Here is a 19731-nt window from a genome sequence, read left to right as displayed (position 1 = left end):
TTGTTTTTTTTAAGCTATGGAATCTGTGCAAATGCAAACATTACCAGGAAGACAATCACCTAAAACGTAAATCAGATCTTCTCACTTCCCTGCGCTGCCTAGTTCCTGTTCACCTAATTTCCCTACCTGCCTTTTCTACCATCTCCAACCAATGATCTTTGGTACTATTTTCTCTTCCTAGTATGTTCTTTTAATCCCTTTTCTCTAGTTACTGGCCTTCTGGCTATCTCAGTTCAAGTTTAACTTCCTCCCAGAAGGCGTTCTGGGCTTTCTTGATTAGCTCTTATCTTTTATAGACTTAGTTTAGTTGATTTGTGTGATTATTTTTTATCATCTTTCATTAGCTTCCTGGTGTTTTTTGCTTGTGGGCCTGTTGTCTTCCCTACCCCAGCTCAGGGCAGGTACAGTGAAGCACTCAGTAAATATTGAAGGAAGAAATGCAAGCCCTGCTTTCCACACTGAGACTGAGTTCTGTTCCACTTTTCAGAAGAATGGTATGTGAAAAAAAGTTTGACTTTTTGAACAAGGAGGGAATAGTTTCAAGTATGGCCCCCAATCTTGTTGCTCAGAAGAAGATAAGGTATACTGTTTCTAAAGTCTACAAGGTCTTTTCTGGATAAGGTAAATCATCTTGTTTGGTTTAGGATTTTTAAGCAGCTAAGAATGGAAAACAACTGAAGAGGCATAGATTATCTAAGCAAGCTGTAGCTTAATGATTAAAACTTTAGGATCTGGCTAGGCACTGGTGTCTCAAGCATATAATCTTAGCTATTCAGGATGCTGAGATCTGAGGATTGTGCTTCAAAGCCAGCCTGGGCAGGAAAGTTCATGAGATTTTTATCTTCAGTTAAGCACCAGAAAACCAGAAGTTGAACTGTGGCTCAAAGTGGTAGAGTGCTAGCCTTGATTGAAAAAGCTCAAGGACGGTACCCAGGCCCTGAGTTCAAGCCCCACAAAAAAAAATGCTTGGAAAGCCCTTTGAACAGGTTCTGAAATCTTGCAAGTACATGTTATATAGGAGCTCTGCTTCCCCTGCGCTCTCCCTGCCTTCATAAAAGTCTGGTAGACATGGCCTCATAGCAGCCTGCGATGTCTTGGGGTTGGAGGGATGTGCCCAGGGAGGTTGCAGGTCATTTTCTGCTTCATCCTCTTAGAAGTGGAGGAGCAGGCAAGGTATATATATCTACCATTCAAGACTTTGAGCAACATAATGCATATAATGTGCTTGAAGATGCTTAGCAGATAAGCAAGGGTGCTGGAATTGTTTATTTTGACTGTTCTATTGCATTTTCTTCAATTCCTTTTCAATTTTCTATGTATCTGGAGCAGCCCACATGACCATCATGTTCTTTACTGTTCTATGTAAGGCTTACAGCAGAAAGGTAATTTCCATACCAAGATGAATCCAGGCAGCCCTGGAACCCTTGCCTGTATTTGGGAGAGGTGGAGGAGAATTGGGTGGGGGACTGGATATGCTGGGTTAGTGTGTTTGTAGAAATAAACTAAGTCTTCTTGGGAAGGTGCAGGCGAGGGAACAAAGAATATGAGGTCCTGTTTCTACCAGCCCTCCTGCCTTGGAGTGTGGAAGAGCCAAGAGAAAAAGCTGACACCAGTAGGTCACAAGGGTGCCACTGTTTAGATTTCAGCTGTGTTCAGCTGCACATCTCACGTAGGTCCAGTTGGCGGCCCATACTCAGAGCCTGGGCCTCATCTGGTGAATTTTCTCCATGCAGATTCTTTCATGTGCCTGCATGTAGGCAGCACAGTACAACCTCTTCTAGAAACTATGTGGACACTTTGAACTAGCTCTTAAAAGCCAATGCCAGAAGAATAGCATTTGCAGGGCTTGGTGAACTTGGGAGAAACTTTGATGTTCTTATGGAAAGAGTGTTTTGCTCTGAAGCCAGAGACTCTGGATTCCAGTAAAAGCAGCATGCATATCTCTATATTTTTCTTTTTCACTGCACCAGCATCTGAGGGGCTCTCCAACTGGACAGACACCTACTAGGTGTCTTGGGTGGGCTTGGGAACGTGATGATAAAGAACTCTATTTGCAATATTGGGAAACACTCACTTTTCCCATGTTTTCTTCTTCCAGTTCTCCTTTATTTCAGTAGGTAAGACTCTTTTAAAAAAGTATCAATACAGGGGCATGAATTCAGAGCCTTACATTCTCCCTTAGCTTTTTGGCTCAAGGCTGACACTCTTATCATGTGAGTGATTCTTCCACTTCCAAAGATATAAGGCTTTTAAAGAGCAAGAAAACCTAAGGGTGTGTGAGACGAAGTTGTACTAAGCCAGTCCTGTCTTCTCTCTGTAGCTTCAGGTGCCTGGCCTCTGGCCCTGTAGACGGTCACTGGAGCACTTTGTTTATATCCATAGCCAAGAAGACAGGGTTAGTAAAGCCAAGTCCAGAAAGGAGGCCTAACCATGTGACTTCAGTTTCCACTGGCAGCTGTTACCCGGATGTACACCAGGAGAGGTTCAGCCTGAGTAGTTGAAAATGCAATCCTGTGGTTTGTGTTTCTTTGCTGAGCAGGGTTTTCCTTTTAACTCTGAGCTTCTGTAAGATGGGAGCAGTGTATTCTTCAGCTTTATCCCTTTTACCCCATACAGTGCTAATATTATTAGTGCTGCCTGCCTAGTTAGTGACATACAAAGAATGTTGAAAGCCAGATGTAGTGCATGACTTACAGGTAGCACCATATGTATGTTGTGGCCCAAAGTACACATGGGCTGAGGTTAAGGTATTTCATATCGTAACTGTGAAATATATATGTGAATATGTTCACCTCTCCCTTCAGGCTAAGAATAGAAGCTGGCAGACTGCTAGATGGTTACTCAGCAGTGCCCTTTATGTGGCTGTCCCTGACAGGGGACAGTAAGAGTCCTGGATCCTGTCAGTATTCTTAGGAGACCATTTGATAAACAAAATCTGGCAGATTAAAATTAGACAAGGTCACCCCATACAGGATGCCACTTTTCTGAAGAAAGAAGAATTTTAGAAGGTTCCCCCTCCCCTGCCCCTTGAATCTCACTGTAAATAAATAACCTTGAAGAGCATGTGTTTGGAAAGGGAAGTGGAATGACAGACAACATGCTAATCCTAGAGTCTCTGTTGCATTCATTATTCCCAGAAGTTTCACAGAAAAGCGGTTTCATTGAAGATGTAGTACTAAACTCAGGAGACGCATCACCTTCCTACCATTTGAGTTTAACATGGAACATGGGAATACAGATGTTTCTGCTTGGATGTAAAGAAAGCTAGGTGCTGGGTGCTGGTGGTTCACACCTGTAATTCCAGCTACTGGGGAAGCTGAGATCTGAGGATCATTGTTCAAAGCCAGCCCACGCAGAAAAGTCTGTCAGACTCTTAACCACGAGAACTCAATTAACCACCAGAAAACTGGAAGTGGAGATGTGGCTCAAAGTAATAGAGTGCTAGCCTTGAGCAAAAGAGCTCAGGCCTTGAGTTCAAGTCCCACAATCACTACCACCACCACCAAAAGAAAGCAAGGCAACCCTTTCCTCCCTGTCTTTTTTTTTTTTTTTTTGCCAGTTGTGGGGCTTGAACTCTGGGCCTGGGCACTGTCTCTGAGCTCTTCAGCTCAAGGCAGATGGTCTACCACTTGAGCCACAGTGCCACTTCTGGTTTTCTGGTGGTTAATTGGAGATAAGAGTCTCATAGACTTTCCTGCCCAGGCTGGCCTTGAACTGCAATACTCAGATTTTAGCCTCCCGAGTAGCTAGGATTACAGGTGTGAGCCACCGCTGCCCGGCTTCTTCCCTTTTTTTTGGGTCCGGTTGTGGGGCCTGAACTCTGGGCTTGGGCGCTGTCCCTCAGCTCTTCAGCTCAAGGCTAGCACTCTACCACTTGAGCCACAGTGCCACTGAGCCACCTTCCCAGCCCTTCCCTGTCTTTTTGAGCCCTCTCTCTATACCACTTGACTTTTTGTGCTGAATCTTCTTCCCTGATTAATCTATTCACTCCTCTGAGCTCTGCTGTTGTGTGTGTGGTTTTTGTTTTAAATCTTGGGTCCTTAATGGAATAATCACTGATAAAGGTGTTTTTTTTTGGGGGGGGGGGCGTTGGTCGTGGTGCTTAAACTCTGGGCTTGGGCACTGTCCCTGTGCTCTACAGCTCAAGGTGAGTGCTCTACCACAGCACCACTTCTGGTTTTCTAGTTGTTTATTAGAGATAAGAGTCTCACAGACTTTGCTGCCCTTTCCTGCCCGAGCTGGTTTTGTTTTTTTGTTTTTTGTTTTTTTTTTGGGTCCGGTCGTGGGGCCTGAACTCTGGGCCTGGGCGCTGTCCCTCAGCTCTTCAGCTCAAGGCTAGCGCTCTACCACTTGAACCACAGCGCCACTTCCGGCTTTTTTCTTTTTGCTTATGTGGTGCTGAGGAATCGAACCCAGGGCCTTGAGCATGCAAGGCAAGTGCTCTACCACTGAGCCACCTTCCCAGCCCCCCGAGCTGGTTTTGAACCTCCATCTTCAGATCTCAGCCTCCTTAGTAGCTAGGATTACAGGTATGAGCCACCGGCGCCCAGCTACTGATAGAGTTTTAGCTGTGGAAAGGCAGATTAGGAGGAGGGGAATGAGAAGGAAAGTAGTTATCTTAATGATATAGTTTAATATGATAAAATGCTTCTCATTTTTTTTTTCTTAAAGGATAAGGAAGCCTGTGTGGGTACCAACAATCAAAGCTACATCTGTGACACAGGACACTGCTGTGGACAGTCTCAGTGCTGCAACTACTACTATGAACTCTGGTGTAAGTCCTTGCCCAGGGGCTTCCTGGCATCCTAGGGTCCCGGTTACTGCCTCTGCTCTTTGGGAAACCATGGGCTGGCCAGCCTTTTCTGATTCTCTTGGGGACAGTGTTGGTGAGTAGAATCTGGTTATGTGTTCCAGAAACAATTCCTTTGTAGAGGAGGAGGGTTCTCATATTGTCTGAACACTGGGCTTAACCTCAGGGAATATGGTCTTAAGTCTTTGAAGGCTATAATCACCAGCTTGCTGCTGGTGCTGCTGCACATGGTTCTCCTTGATGCTCTCTCTTCCATATACCAAACAGTTGACAGCATTATGGACACATTCTTGGACCAGCCCAGAAGCCCAGGCTTGTCTCTTTGCTTTGTGAGGTTGCTGCTGGACTTTAGATGGTCCCAGTACCATTTCAATGCAGAACCAACCAGGCTTCTGGAATTCTCCTGTAGAGCCTCATGAAGTTAACTACTTCCCTTCCTCAGGGTTCCTCTTAGAACAGTCTTCCTCTGCCTGAAGAGCCAGGAGATCTTGAGCATCAGTCCCTTTTGTTCCTTCCCCATTTTTCAAACTGAAGCAATCTGGATGCTTCTCCAGTAGATCTAACCTTTATGCTGTCAGCTAAATGTCATGTGGAGATGATCTTCATCTTGCCACTGGTTTGATTGGAGCCAGAACTACATGCATTTTAAACATCTGTACAATAGTGATGACATCACTGTAGTCTTCAGGGAGTGACCCAGGATGATTTTACCTAATACACATTATACCCTGAATTTTTTGGAATTCAGATGTGTGGGTGTCCTTAGGTCATATAGGCCCCAGGTGACTGATACTGCAGTACTTAGGGACATCTCTTTCCCCCAGGTGATTGCCAAACTCCACCCTTACTGCTACTAGTACCCCTGCTGGTACCCCCACTCCCCAACCCCTCCTCAATCAGTGATGTGGTAGGAAAGCAGCTAGGCCTCTTGTGTAGAGTCCTGTTGAGAAGTCTGTTCCTGAGAATATGCAGTTGTCTCTCATAACCAGCAGATGGGTCTGCCAGACAGGACCTGGCCTTCACCCTAACTATTCCCTTTTGAGGACTAAGGACTGGCTCTTCAGCTTTTCAAAGGGCAGCCCAGTGCAGGGAAGGGGCCCCTCAGGCCACTATCAGGCTTCCATGTACATAAGCAGCAGCAAAGGAGGGCACAAAATTGTTGATATTTTACAAAGGGTGGGGATGAAAAACTGAGTAAAGAACACCAAGTGCCAAGCAGGTAGACCGACTGTGTTTAAATATTTTACAATGCAGAAAACCACAGGGTTCAAGTTCTGTTTTCCACCCCTTGTTAAAACAAAAGTCAAAGCTGGCCTGCCAGAAAGCCACAGAGCTGAAGAGTATTTTCCCAGGACCCCACCCAGGCAGCATCAGTTGCAGAAAAGAGCAGTTGCTGATGGCCCCTTCTCAGATTGATAGAGCCAGCCTCCTGGACTGTCAGCAGGGTACTCAGAAGCCACCAGTACTGGGTCATCAAAGCCAACACTGTGTGTTTGTGTGTGTGTGTGTGTGTGTGTGTGTGTGTGTGTGTGTGTGTGTGTGTGTGTGTGTGTGTGTGTGTGTGTGTGTGTGTGTGTGTGTGTGTGTGTGTGTGTGTGTGTGTGTGTGTGTGTGTGTGTGTGTGACTCAGAAGCCACCAGTACTGGGTCATCAAAACCAATGCTGTGTGTGTGTGTGTGTGTGTGTGTGTGTGTGTGTGTCCCCGTGTCCGTGTCCCAGATGGCAGGGAGATAATGTGTGTGTGTGTGTGTGTGTGTGTGTGTGTTACTCAGAAGCCACCAGTACTGGGTCATCAAAGCCAATGCTGTGTGTGTGTGTGTATGTGTGTGTGTGTGTCCCAGATGGCAGGGAGATAGTGTGTGTATGTCTGTGTCCCAGATGGCAGGGAGATAAGATCTGGGAGATAATTGTGTGTGTGTGTGTGTGTGTGTCCGTGTCCGTGTCCGTGTCCGTGTCCCAGATGGCAGGGAGATAATGTGTGTGTGTGTGTGTGTGTGTGTGTGTGTGTGTGTGTCCGTGTCCCAGTCCCAGATGGCAGGGAGATAATATCTGGGAGATAATCTGGGAAGTGCTTCATTTTAAGAATTTGAAGTGTTGGGCACCAGTGGTTCATGCCTGTAATCCTAACTACTCAGGAGGCTGAGATCTGAGGATCCCAGCTCAAAGCCAGCTCATGAAGGAAAGTCTGTGAGACTCTTATCTCCAATTAACCACAAGAAAACTGGAAGTGGTAGAGTGTTTGCCTTGAGCCAAAGAGCTCAGGGACAACACCCAGGCTGAGTTCAAGCCCTACAATTGACCATCCCCCTCCCAAAAAAAAAAAAAAAAAAGAAAGTACTGTCTTTTTTTTTTTTTTTTGCCATTCCTGGGACTTGAACTCAGGGCCTGGGCACTGCCCCTGAGCTTCTTTTGCTCAAGGCTAGCACTCTACCACCTGAGCTACAGTGTCACTTCTGGCCTTTTCTGTTTATGTGGTACTGAGTAAATCAAACCCAGGGTTTCATACATGCTAGGCAAGCACTCGATACCACTAAGCCATATTCCTAGCCCCAAAAGTTTCATATTTACATTTAGGGGTTGGTTGGGGAAAGAAGGAAGTTCAGCACAGGTCAACATCTGCTCAGGGAAGATGGACTCCCCATTGAAAAAGTCGTCATGGCTGGAAATGTGGCTTAGTGGTTGAGTGTGTGCCTAGAATGCATGAAGCCGTGGGTTCGATTCCTCAGTACCATATACACAGAAAATCCCAGAAGTGGTGCTGTGGCTCAAGTAGTAGAGCACTAGCCTTGAGCAAAAGAAGCTTAGGGATAATGCCCAGCCTCTGAGTTCAAGCCCCAGGAATGACCAAAAAAAAAAAAAAAAGAATGAAAAAGAAAAAGTTGGCATGTGCTTTCCAGATTCTGTAAAAAGCACATGTTTAAAAGTACAGTGTTCCCCTCACTGTGCCCAGCAATGGCTTTGTATTTGCCAGCCGTGAGGCTTGAACTTCCGGCCCCAAACCCTTACCTGCATTTTCCCTCAAGGCTGGTGCTTAAAAACCACACTTCCACTTCCAGGTTTTCCAGGATTTTACTAGTTATTTGGAGAAAAGAATTTCTTGGATTTGTTTGCCTAGATTAGGCTTCAAACTATAATCCTCAGATCTCAGTTTCCCAAGTAGCTAGGATTTATAGGTGTGAGCTACCAGCATATGGCCAGCAGTGGCTTCTGGATCAGAAGACAGTGTGTATTCTGTTCCTCTTGAAAGCTTTGGTTTTCCTCTTGATGCTGAGAATGGCCTCTGCTGGAAGAATGTAAGAGGTTAGCTATGTGTTGAAATAATGCATGAAAATCTCAGCAAATTTTTTTTTGGGGGGTGAGGTAGTCCAGGCTAATCTGGAATTTACTATGTAGTTAAGCCTGGACTCAAACACTCAATCATCTTGCTTCTGTATCCTAAGTGCTAAAAACTACACCTTTTTGTTGTTGTTGTTTTGTTTGTTGTTGTTGCTTTGAACTATGTTTCTTATAATCGCCTCTCAACTTTGCCAGAAATGGAAAAGGGTTGGTTTCCCACTCTACTTCCTTTGGAAGATTAAAAAACTAGAGCTAGGAAATACTTGGCAGTCCTTTTTTTGTTTGTTTGTTCTGGTCCTGGAGCTTGAACTCAGGGCCTGGGCGCTGTCCCTGAGCTTTTGGCTCACAGCTAGCCCTCTACCACTTCAGGCCACAGCTCCAGTTTTCTGTTGGTTAATTGAAGATAAGAATTCTCACAGAGGGGCTGGGAAGATGGCTCAGTGGTAGAGCGCTTGCCTTGCATGCATGAGGCCCTGGGTTCGATTCCTCAGCACCACATAAGCAAAAAGAAAAAAGCCGGAAGTGGCGCTGTGGCTCAAGTGGTAGAGTGCTAGCCTTGAGCTGAAGAGCTGAGGGATAGCGCCCAGGCCCAGAGTTCAGGCCCCATGACTGGACCCAAAAAAAAAAAAAAAAGAATTCTCACAGACTTTCATGTTCTGGCTTGCTTTGAACCATGATCCTCAGATCTTAGCCTGCTGAGTAGCTAATATTACAGGCATGAGCCACCAGTGCCCACCTTGGCAGAGTACCTATGGTAAAGGCTTTAGGGAGAAAGTACTATTCTCTTCCCCTTCTTACCTTTTCCTCCCTCCCTCCCCGCCCCCTATTTTTCTCTTTCTCTTTCTTTTGTGCTACTACTAGGGCTTGAACTAAGGACCTGAGTTCTGGCTCATCTAACTTGCCCACAGTTAGGTGCTCTGCCACTTGAGACATACCACCAGTCCGGCATTTTGCTAGTTCATTGTAGATGGAGTCTTACAGACTTTTCCTCCCAAAATGGGCTTCAGCCTCCTGTGTAGCTAAGGATTATACATGTGAGCTACTTGTATCCAGTGTTTATTCAGCCATCCTTACACGGAATTACTACACTGTATTTTCCTGTGTGCTAACACATACACACTTTATACAGATACACATGTACAAATGAATCAACAAGATTGCAGTCGGCTATACTATAAACTAGTTACTGTACCTGAGTGACATGGGAACTGAAGATCCTGTTTTGTGGTGGTATACTTCTGTAGTTTTAGCTACTGAGGAGGCAGAGATGGGGAGAATTTGGGTTAAAGACTAGCCTGGGCAAAAAGCTACTGAGTCCCCATCTCAACCACTAAGCTGGGAATGGCCATATGCACCTGTAATGCCAGCTACAACGGAAACATAGGAAGGATTGTGGTTCAAGATTGTCCCTTGGCAAAAATATGAGAGCCTGTCACAAATAACTAAAACAAAAATGGTTGAAGGCATGTCACAAGTGGTAGTGTTTATGCCTAGCACATGCAAGACCCAGGTACTACTCCCCCATCCCTCAATATTGTTTTTTCAGCATAGTGATTAAGTCTGTAAAGATCTGGTTATTGTTATAGCTACATCCATTTACTTGTGCATTAACATCATTCTGCCAGTCATTCAGCAAACTCATACTCCAGTGGTCTTAGGCTTTGGTGGTTACCAGAGTTTAAACAGGTTTGAGGTAGATCTGAGAATTTGTGGTTCTAGAAAGCCCTTAGTCAATGCTGTGACCTCTTCTGCTGGGGGTTCACACACACACGTAATTCTTTCTTTCTTTCTTTTTTTTTTTTGTCGGTAATGGGGCTTGAACTCTGAGCCTGGGTGCTGTCCTTGAGCTTCTTTTACTCAGGGCTAGCATTCTTTTACTCAGAGCCACAGCGCCACTTCTGGCCTTTTCTGTTTATGTGGGGCTGAGGAATGGAATCCAGGACCTCATGCATGCAAGGCAAGCACTCTACCACTGAGCCACCTTCCCAGCCCCAATTCTTGCCATCAGGAAGGTAATATAGCAAGAGAGAAAAGACAATATGTTTGACAGTAGAATGTGTGAGCCACTCTGTGGTGTTCACAAAGATTTGCTTTGGCAGGACAGGATTCTGGGCAGGCTGTATGGAGGAAGTAGCATTTGAAGTGGGCTTGCAAGGGTAGGTAGGATTTACATATATAGAGGAAGTCCACTAATAGATTTACACTTAACTGCAGAAGACTGCTGTAAGCCAGGCCTTGTGGACAAAAACCACTGCTCTGAGCTGTGGAGCTCGCCTGGGAAGAAATCAGAGATGAGGTTCTTGTGTGGATAGAATTCTCTCAAGTGGCAGGCACTAAGGAGAGTCTCCATCTGTATCATCTCATTTCCCCTGAGAAACAAGCCTGCCACATATGCATGTTGTCTCTACTTCTTCAGGTGGAGGCATTAAGGGATTGCTCCATTGGATACTGAGAAGTAGTAGAGTTGGCCTCATCCCATAGCCACTGATGTATGGGCTCTGAATACCAGGTTGGAAGGATGCAGGTCCCAGGCCACTGAAAGTCTTGAATAACTGTTTATCTGGAACAAATAAAAGAAAGGAGACCTGGGAAATCCAGAAACATCCTTAAAGCCAAAAAAGGCCGAAGCCGGATCTCCTGATTCTCGTCCTAGTGTTCTTTCCACTTGCTGTGTTGTATTTTCTAGGGGGAGTCAAAGCTGTAATTTCTGTCCCTGATACAATTTGGAGGAAATTCATTCAAGTGTCAGATTTCAGACTTACCTCACTTTGAGGAGAAAGGGCAATGGAATTTCCCAAGACAATTTGGAACAGATAATTAGTCAGTTCAGTCAGTGCTACCCAGTGGGTTTTTTACCCTAATATTTAATCATATAATTTATTTAATTGGCATGTAAATGTACGTATTTATAGATTATACCATGTGATATTTGTATACATTATAAGCTAATTTCTGTCTGTCTGTGTCTGTCTGTCTGTCTGTATATATATCAATCTACCTACCTACCTACCTACCTATCTACCTACCTACCTACCTATCTATCTACCTACTTACCTTTGTATTGGTCCTGGAGCTTGAGCTTAGTTAGGGTCTGGGCATTGTCCCTAAGCTTCTTTTGCTCAAGGTTAATGGTCTACCACTTGAGCCACAGCTTCACTTCTGCCTTTGGTAGTTAATTGGAGATTAGAGTCTTGCAGACTTTCTTGCCTGGGCTGGCTTTGAACCTGAATCCTCAGATCTCAGCCTTCTGAGTAGCTAGGATTACTGATGTGAGCCAATGGCACCCAGCATAATTTCTCTTTATCTTAAGTTGCCCGTTGTTGAGCGCCTATAAAAGGAGGCCCATGCCATTGGCCCCTGAGGAGCTTGGGCTTGAAAAACAGGCCAGTTTGAAGCCCAGCTCCCCTTGGGTCCAGGCTTTGGGACAGAGGCAGGTTGTTCAGAGCAGGGAAGCTGGTATCAGCTGACACAGTACCTTGTTCATGGCAGGGGCTCAGTAAATAGGAGTTGCCTGGTTTTCCAGAGAATTTTGCCAAGAATATAACCTAGATTCAGACTTTGGACTTGTTCCTAAACCATGTTTTTTTATGGAATACTTTTGGGGGTTAAAAGGGAATTTTAAAGGAAATCCTTCCCACCTGTGGGTCTGCCTGTAACAACAGTCAAAGTAGAGAATTTTGCCTACATAGGCATGGCCTCTGAGTGTGCTATATTTATTAGCTTATTTAGACCTTACAGTGGTCAAATCTGATATTCATCATTATACCCCCATCTTACAGATGAGAGAGGTAAACAAAATGACCAAGGTCACATAGCCAGGGAAATGGTTATCACGTACACCTCCATTTTTACAGTCATATCTAGAGGACAGTTGGCTTGTCCTTCAAGTGAAGTTGCAGGTTCTGAAGTCTTCATTTCCCCAGTACAGGCCATTTCCATGGTGGCAGTGGCAGGAGTTCCTGCTAAGAGCTGAGTGCGTGCGCGCGTGCGTGTGTGCGCGTGCGTGTGTGCGTGCGCGTGTGCGTGTGCGTGTGTGTGTGTGTGTGGTAAGGAGAACTAACTTACAGTATGCTTTGACTCTCTAATGAGGAATTTCCTGACAGTTGAGGAGTGGTATTTTCCCAAGCCTGTAGTGAACTCTAGGGCACATGACTCAGTTCCTACACTGGACTGTGATTGTTTTTAAAAACATGTTTTCCATTTTACTTAGCATGATAAATGATCCCTACAGTGATCACTTTTTTTTTTTTTTTTTTTTTTGCGGGCTGGGCAGGGGGTGGTGGTGGTGGGGGGTGGTTACTGGTGTTTTAACCTAGAACTTGCTGCTTACTCTTTCTACTTACCTTCCTACTAAAGGACAATAAAGCTGGGCACTAGTGGCACACACCTATAATCCTAGCTACGTAGGAAGCTGAGATCTGAAGATCAAGGTTCTATGCCAGCCCAGGCAGAAAAGTTGTAAAACTCTTATCTCCAATTAACCACCGAAAAGCCGCAAGTATGGCTCAATGGTTGAGTCTTAGCTTCAGCAAAAGAGCTCAGGTATAGTGCCCAGGCCCTGAGTTCAAGCCCTAGGACTGGCAAAAAAACAAAAAGCAAAACACAAAAGTAGTGAGCTATTTTATTGTTTTTAGGTAGGTAGCTGTATAAAGGAGTATCAATTCATCATACCAGTTTATGTCACCCCTTCCATCATTCTCCCCAACAGGCACTCTTACTACTTGAGCCATACCCCCATCCTCTGGGACTTAGACCATTCTTAAGTGACCATCAGGAACACCAGAGGAAAGACTACTGGTGGTCCTAATATCCGCAGGACATATTTGGCTTCTAAGTAACCTTAAGTCGCTTCGAATCCCATTCTAGTAGTTAAATGGGTCACACAGCCTTACTGGATCACAACGGGCCAAGAAGTTGAAGCCAATTCACAGACCCAAGAGAACCAGGAATATTTAGTAAACATGAAAACCAGTGCACTGACATTTGTTTTTACTAAAAGCATGTATTTAAAAGTTAGGAATGAACCAGTGCCAGTAGCTCTCACCTGTGATCTTAGCTCCTCAGGAGGCTGATATCTGAGGATCACAGTTTAAAGCCAGACTGGGTAGTTTACAAAGACTGTGAGACTCTTGTCTGTAAACTCCCTCCCCCCACACCCCAAAAAAAGGCTAGAAGTGGATTTGTGACTCAATGGTAGAGCACTAGCCTTGAGGAAAAAAATAACAAAACCTCAGGGACAGTGCCTAGGCCCTGAGTTCAAGCCCCGAGACTGGCAAAATAAAAAACAAAAAAAACAAAGTTTAGGAATGCTGAGAAATGCCTTAGATCACATACTGAAGAAAGGAGTTGGTTTACCTTAGATAAGAAAATACTGGGAGGGCTGGGAAGGTGGCTCAGTGGTAGAGCGCTTGCCTTGCATGCATGAGGCCCTGGGTTCGATTCCCCAGCACCACATAAGCAAAAAAAAAAAAAAAAAAGAAAATACTGGGAAAATGACTTGGAGGGTTAAAAATAGATGCTCATTAGAGTATGTAATCTACTTAGCAGTTTGAGCCATAGGTAGGTGTGTGTGACTCAGTGGCAGAGTGCTTACCTGCCTTTCATGAGGTCCTGGATTCAATCCCTAGCACCATAAACAAAGTAAAGAAATGAATTGGTTGGGGTTGGGAAGGTGGCTTATTGGTAGAGCGCTTGCCTTGCATGCATGAGGCCCTGGGTTCGATTCCTCAGCACCACATAAGCAAAAAACAAAAAAGCCGGAAGTGGTGCTGTGGCTCAAGTGGTAGAGCGCTAGCCTTGAGCTGAAGAGCTGAAGGACAGCGGCCAGGCCCAGAGTTCAGGCCCACGACCAGACCCCCCCACCCCCCCCAAAAAAATGAACTGGTTGTAGAGGAGACATGCCTATAGTCCCAGTTTTTTGAGGGAGGTAAAGACAAAAGAATCGTATGAGTAGCTGGGTGCCAATAGTTCATGCCTGTAATCCTAGCTATCTGAGGGTCACAGTTCAAAGCCAGCTCAGGCTGTAAAGTCCATGAGACTCTTATCTCCAATTAACCACCAGAAAATTAGAATGGTGCTGAGGCTCAAGTGGTAGAGCTCTTGCCTTGAGCTAAAGAGCTCAGGGACAGCACCCAGACCCAGAGTTCAAGCTCCACAACACACACACACACACACACACACACACACACACACACACACACACACACACACACACACACACACACACACACACACACACACACACACACACACACACACACACACACACACACACACACACACACACACACACACACACACACACACACACACACACACACACACACACAGCACCCAGACCCAGAGTTCAAGCTCCACAACACACACACACACACACAGCTCAGGGACAGCACCCAGACCCAGAGTTCAAGCCACACACACACACACACACACAGCACACAGCTCAGGGACAGCACCCAGACCCAGAGTTCAAGCTCCACAACTCACACACACACACACACACCACCACCACCACCAACAACAACAACAACAACAAACCATGAGTTCAAGAATAATCTGGTCCAAAAAGACTCTGACTTAAAAAAACAAAAAGCACAATGGGTTAGAATGGTTCAAGTAGTAGGGCACCTACCAATGAGCATAAGGCATCAGATAGTGAATTATGGTCCTGGTCTTGGATGGAAAAAAGAAAAAGCATAATACCCATGTAATTGTAACCCCTCTGTACGGTATTTTCACACAAAAAAAAATTATTGAGGTTTTTTTGGGGAAAAAAAGATAAAGCACAAAATAACCCAGGAATATATAAAAGATTGTTAGATTTTTGTTGAGTATAATTAATACAAAACAATAGGTAGGGCAGAATCATGTAGATTGACTCTGGTGTGTGTTGAGCAGGATGCTTGTGTTTATTTGTACTCCTCCTCCAATCCAGCCTCATACTGGAAGGAAGACTACAAACCTGCCTTGGCAGCCAGTTCATTCCTGTAACTTCTTCATGCCCTCTCTGCCACTCTCTGAAGGTTGCCCAGTGTGATTTATTCTTAAACCAGCCATCAATGCTAGGAAAGAATGGGAGTTAAGCAAGTTCCAGTAGTGAATCTGAGAAGGGCCAACCAGGAGACTTAATTAAAGTGTAAATACTGGCTAGAAATGCAGTTTTTCTGTCTGTTGATGGATAAGGGAAAAAAAGGCCTCTGTCCACTGCCTTTTGGTTCTACCTGTTACAAGGCCTCACTGGAAAAAAAAAAAAAGTCTCACTGCTGTGAGCTGGGCACTGGGCACTATAATCTTAGCTACGCAGGAGCTTGAGTTGAGATCTGAGACTCTTATCTCTAATTAACCTGCAAAATGTCAGAAGGGGAGATGTGATTCAAGTGGTGGAGCACTGCCTTGAGAAAAAAAGCCGAGTGCGAGTATGAGGATCTCAGTTCAGCCCCAGTACTGAACAAAACAACAACAAACATTAAGTGCTGTGAAGTTTTGTGTTACCAGCTTGCCACGGCTTGATGGCCACTGCTCTCTTGTCTTACCTGGTAGAGGGAAGCTTTGTGGGGAGATGTTGTTAGATATCATGTGCTAAATATCACTAAGGATCTTTGGAAATATTGTATGGATGAAAGTGAAGGAAAAGCAGGGGTCCAGTGGTTCATGCCTGTAATCCTAGCTACTCAGGAGGCTGAGTTCTGAGGATCCTGGTTTAAAGCCAGCCCTGACAGGAAAGGCAGTGAGACTCTAATCTCCAGTTAATCACCAGAAAACCAGAAGTGGTGCTGTGGCTCAAAGTGGTAGAGTACTGTCCTTGAGTGAAAAGCTCAGAAACAGGGCCTGGGCCCCAAGTTCAAGACACACACACAGACACACACACACACACAGAAACACACACACACACAGAAACACACACACTCCAGTTGAATTCATGTGACAAGATGTAGAAATACTTAAAAAATTGTAAACAGTCAGATGTGGCAGTACATGCCTGTAATCCCACCAATTGGGAGGCTATGGTGGAAAAATTGAGAGTTTCAGACCATCCTAGACCATGTAGTGAAGACCCTGTCTCAAGAAAAAAAAAAAATTACGGGGCCTAGAAATGTGGCTTAGTGGTAGAGTGCTTACCTAGCATGCATGAAGCCCTGGGTTCAATTCCTCAATACCACATAAACAGAAAAAGCTGGAAGTGGCGCTGTGGCTCAGGTGGTAGAGTGCTCGCCTTGAGCAAAAGAAGCTCAGGAGCAGTGCCTAGGCCCTCAGTTAAAACTGCAGGACTGGCAAAAATGGCAAACATGAATTTATAATCACAAAATAGGTGACTAAAATATATATTTAATGTGTAATGCAATAATGTTGAAGTTATTCAGGAATAGAAAAACTGAGCAGAATTAGCCACTCTCATTCAATAACAATGCACCTTAAAATCATTCAAAGATAATTTTTTTGCAGAAAAAAAAATCTACAAAGAAGTATGTATTTATCTTGGAAACCTTAGGAAATAACAAGCAACAAATAAAGGCAGGGGCTGGGAAGGTGGCTCATTGGTAGAGTGCTTGCCTTGCATGCATGAGGCCCTGGGTTCGAATCCTCAGAACCACATAAGCAAAAAAGAAAAAAAGCCGGAAGTGGCACTGTGGCTCAAGTGGTAGAGCCCTAGCCTTGAGCTGAAGAGCTGAGGGACAGCGCCCAGGCCCAGAGTTCAGGCCCCACGACCGGACACCCCCCCCCAAAAAAAAAAAATAAATAAGGGCACTGGTATCAGAAAATTTACCATCTGCCATCTAGAATACCCTCATGATGAACTCTTCCTTTTCTGTCCATATGTACTTTTGTTTAATTAATTAATTTTGTATTTGAGGATGGGATCCAGGGCTTCACCCATGCTAGGTGAACAAATGCTTCACAACAGAGCTATACCCCATCCTTTTATTTTTTCTTTCTTTATTATTATTATTTTTTTGTCTGTCGTGGGGCTTGAACTCTGGGCTTGGGTGCTATCCCTGCGTTCTTCAGCTCAAGGCGAGCGCTCTACCACTGGTCTGACTTTGAACCGTGATCCTCAGATCTCAGTCTCCTGAGTAGCTAGCTTTCGCGCGTGTGTGTGTGTGTGTGTGTGTGTGTGTGTGTGTGTGTGTGTGTGTGTGTGTGTGTGTGTGTGTGTGTGTGTGTGTGTGTGTGTGATACAGAATCTCATTGTGTTACCTAGGCTTGTATAACCATGTCTGGCCACACACACACACATCTCAGCCTCCTGAGTAGCTAGGATTACAGGCATGAGCCACCAGCACCTGGCTTCCTGTTATTTTTTTTTTGTTGGTTGGTTGGTTGTGGGGCTTGAACTCTGGGCCTGGGCACTGTCCCTCAGCACTTCAACTCAAGGCGAGTGCTCTGCCATTTGAGCCACAGTGCCACTTCATTTTTCTGATGGTTTATTAGAGATAAGAGTTTCACAGACTTTCCTGCCCAGGCTGGCTTTGAACTGCGATCCGCAGATCTCAGCCTCCTGGGTAGCTAGGATTACAGGTGTGAGCCACCAGCACCCAGCTTCCATATAACTTTTAAAGTTGCATTTCTTTCCAGTTTTATAGTTTGAAAGACGAAAATAATGGGGAAAAGAAATTGGATTTCTTATAAGCCTACCATTTAAATAGATTATTTTGTGTGTGTGTATGTTTTCCCCCATCTGTATGTAGTATTGTAAACAAAATCATTCATTCAATGGTATTTAAAAGCACTTTCTGCCTACATTTGAAAGTAGGCAAGAGGTTCTTATTGGAGTTGTTGTAGAGCCAACACAGAAGGAGATGAGAACCATGGATCTGCTGTTCCTCCAGCCCTCCCTAGAGTAGAGAGGAAGAAAGGAGGCTGCTCATGGCCCTGAGTCTGAGCAAGCAAGCAAGCGCAAGCCAAAGCGAGGTGGAAGTAGATTGTTTGTGGCAGTGGGAGATGGAATTGTACTGGATTATAGAGAGCAGTGGATAGAGCAGGAAGTCATTAACACTCTCAGGAAGAGATAGGCCTGAGGTAATTAGAATTTTTCCACCTCTAACTTTAGTGATTCTTGTATTACAGAGGTATACACATAGGGGAAAGCCTAAGAATTCCCATATCAGGGACACCTGAAGCTCCTTTCAGTAACTAGTCTGAGTTGGTGTATGGAAGAGGAGAGAGGGGAGTTGGAATAGGGCACCAAGAAAGTCAAATAGCATTCTCTCAGATCTATTAAGAGAGGAAGAAGAACATTTTTTTTTTTTTTTTTAATTTTTGCCGGGCCTGGGGTTTGAACTCAGGGCACTTAAGGCTAGCACTCTACCATTTGAGCCACAGTGTCACTTCTGGCTTTTTCTTTTTTCTTTTTTTTTTTGGTCAGTCGTGGGGCCTGAACTCTGGGCCTGGGCACTGTCCCTCAGTGTCGCTACCGCCTCGACCAGCAAGGAGACGCGACACCGGACTCTTCTCTCTGCCGTTTATTCAGGACCTTTTTTTTTTAATCTTGTGACCCCAACCCCGGGGAGAATTCCCCACAGCCTTAAGTACCCGCTGGGTAGCCATCCCTGATACGCCTCGTGGGAACCACCATTAGGTTCAGGTGCGCGGAAGCAAGCCAGATTCTTTGCCTTAGCCATATCAGGAGTTGTTTACCACGAGAGCACTCGCCATCGGGAAGGCGAAGGGCGGAAGCCGGCACCATCTTCCAGGTGCGGCCTCTCGCAGCTCTCTACACCTCAGCTCTTCAGCTCAAGGCCAGCACTCTACCACTTGAGCCACAGCACTATTTCTGGCTTTTTCTGCTTATGTGGTGTTGAGGAATCCAACCCAGAGCCTCGTGCATGTTAGGCAAGCACTGAATCACTAAGCCATATTCCCAGCCCCAGAAGAGCATATTTAATGCCTTCAAAAACCTAAAGCAAATGAACCCCAAGATAGGGTTCTTTCTTGCATTGTTTCTAACATATTTATAATGTACCATGTGATTTCTTTGTATGTTCCTCCCCCACAGTATAACCCCTGTTTTCATTGTATTTGATGTTGGTGCCCTTCATCTTGTATATACATTTTTCTAATTTGGGAAGGGGAAGGGAAAGAACAAAATGTTTAAATAGGGATACAGGTCGGCGCATTGTAACAATGAGATGTACAAGACACTATGTTGAAAACTGAGCTTTACAATTTGGGGGGGGTGTAGTAGTAGAGGTGGGAGGGAAGGGATGGTAGGGGAAAAACAAAAGAGGAGGTAACAATGCTTGATAGGAAATATACTCATTACCTTGCTCATGTAACTGAACAGTATTTTTACAATAAAAAAAAGTATTAAAAAAACCTAAAGCAGCCAGGCGTCAGTGGCTCATGCCTGTAATCCTAGCTACTCTGAAGCTTGTGGTTCAAAGCCAGTCCAGGCTTGAAAGTCCATGAAACTCTAATCTCCAATTAACCACCAGAAGAAAACCAGAAGTGGTGCTGTGGCTCAAGTGGTAGAGCGCTAGCCTTGAGCTGAAGAGAGCAGGGATAGTGCCACACTGACAAAAAACAAAGACAAAACAAAAACAAATCTAAAGCACAGGACCAGGAGAGAAGCCCTGGCTTCTTCCCTG

The 19731-nt window shown here is 44.9% G+C and overlaps 1 protein-coding gene across 3 annotated transcripts in view; it reads left to right on the top strand.

Moving 5' to 3' along the window:
* Wbp1l (WW domain binding protein 1 like) overlaps positions 1–19731 on the top strand; it is a 70373-nt gene that overhangs the window by 44239 nt on the left and 6403 nt on the right. For 2 of the 3 annotated variants that reach the window (XM_069994373.1, XM_069994382.1), the window contains exon 2: positions 4672–4774. In XM_069994373.1, the coding sequence (XP_069850474.1) occupies positions 4672–4774 (103 nt within the window). Of the gene's footprint in view, positions 1–4671; positions 4887–19731 lie in introns of those variants that run through there. The other variant, XM_069994392.1, reaches the window with a different exon arrangement.

This window comes from Dipodomys merriami, unplaced genomic scaffold (genome assembly GCF_024711535.1).
Source record: "Dipodomys merriami isolate MVZ:Mamm:240054 unplaced genomic scaffold, mDipMer1.0.p SCAF_102, whole genome shotgun sequence".
Lineage (NCBI taxonomy): Eukaryota > Metazoa > Chordata > Mammalia > Rodentia > Heteromyidae > Dipodomys > Dipodomys merriami.
This window is presented reverse-complemented; position numbering and strand designations above follow the sequence as displayed.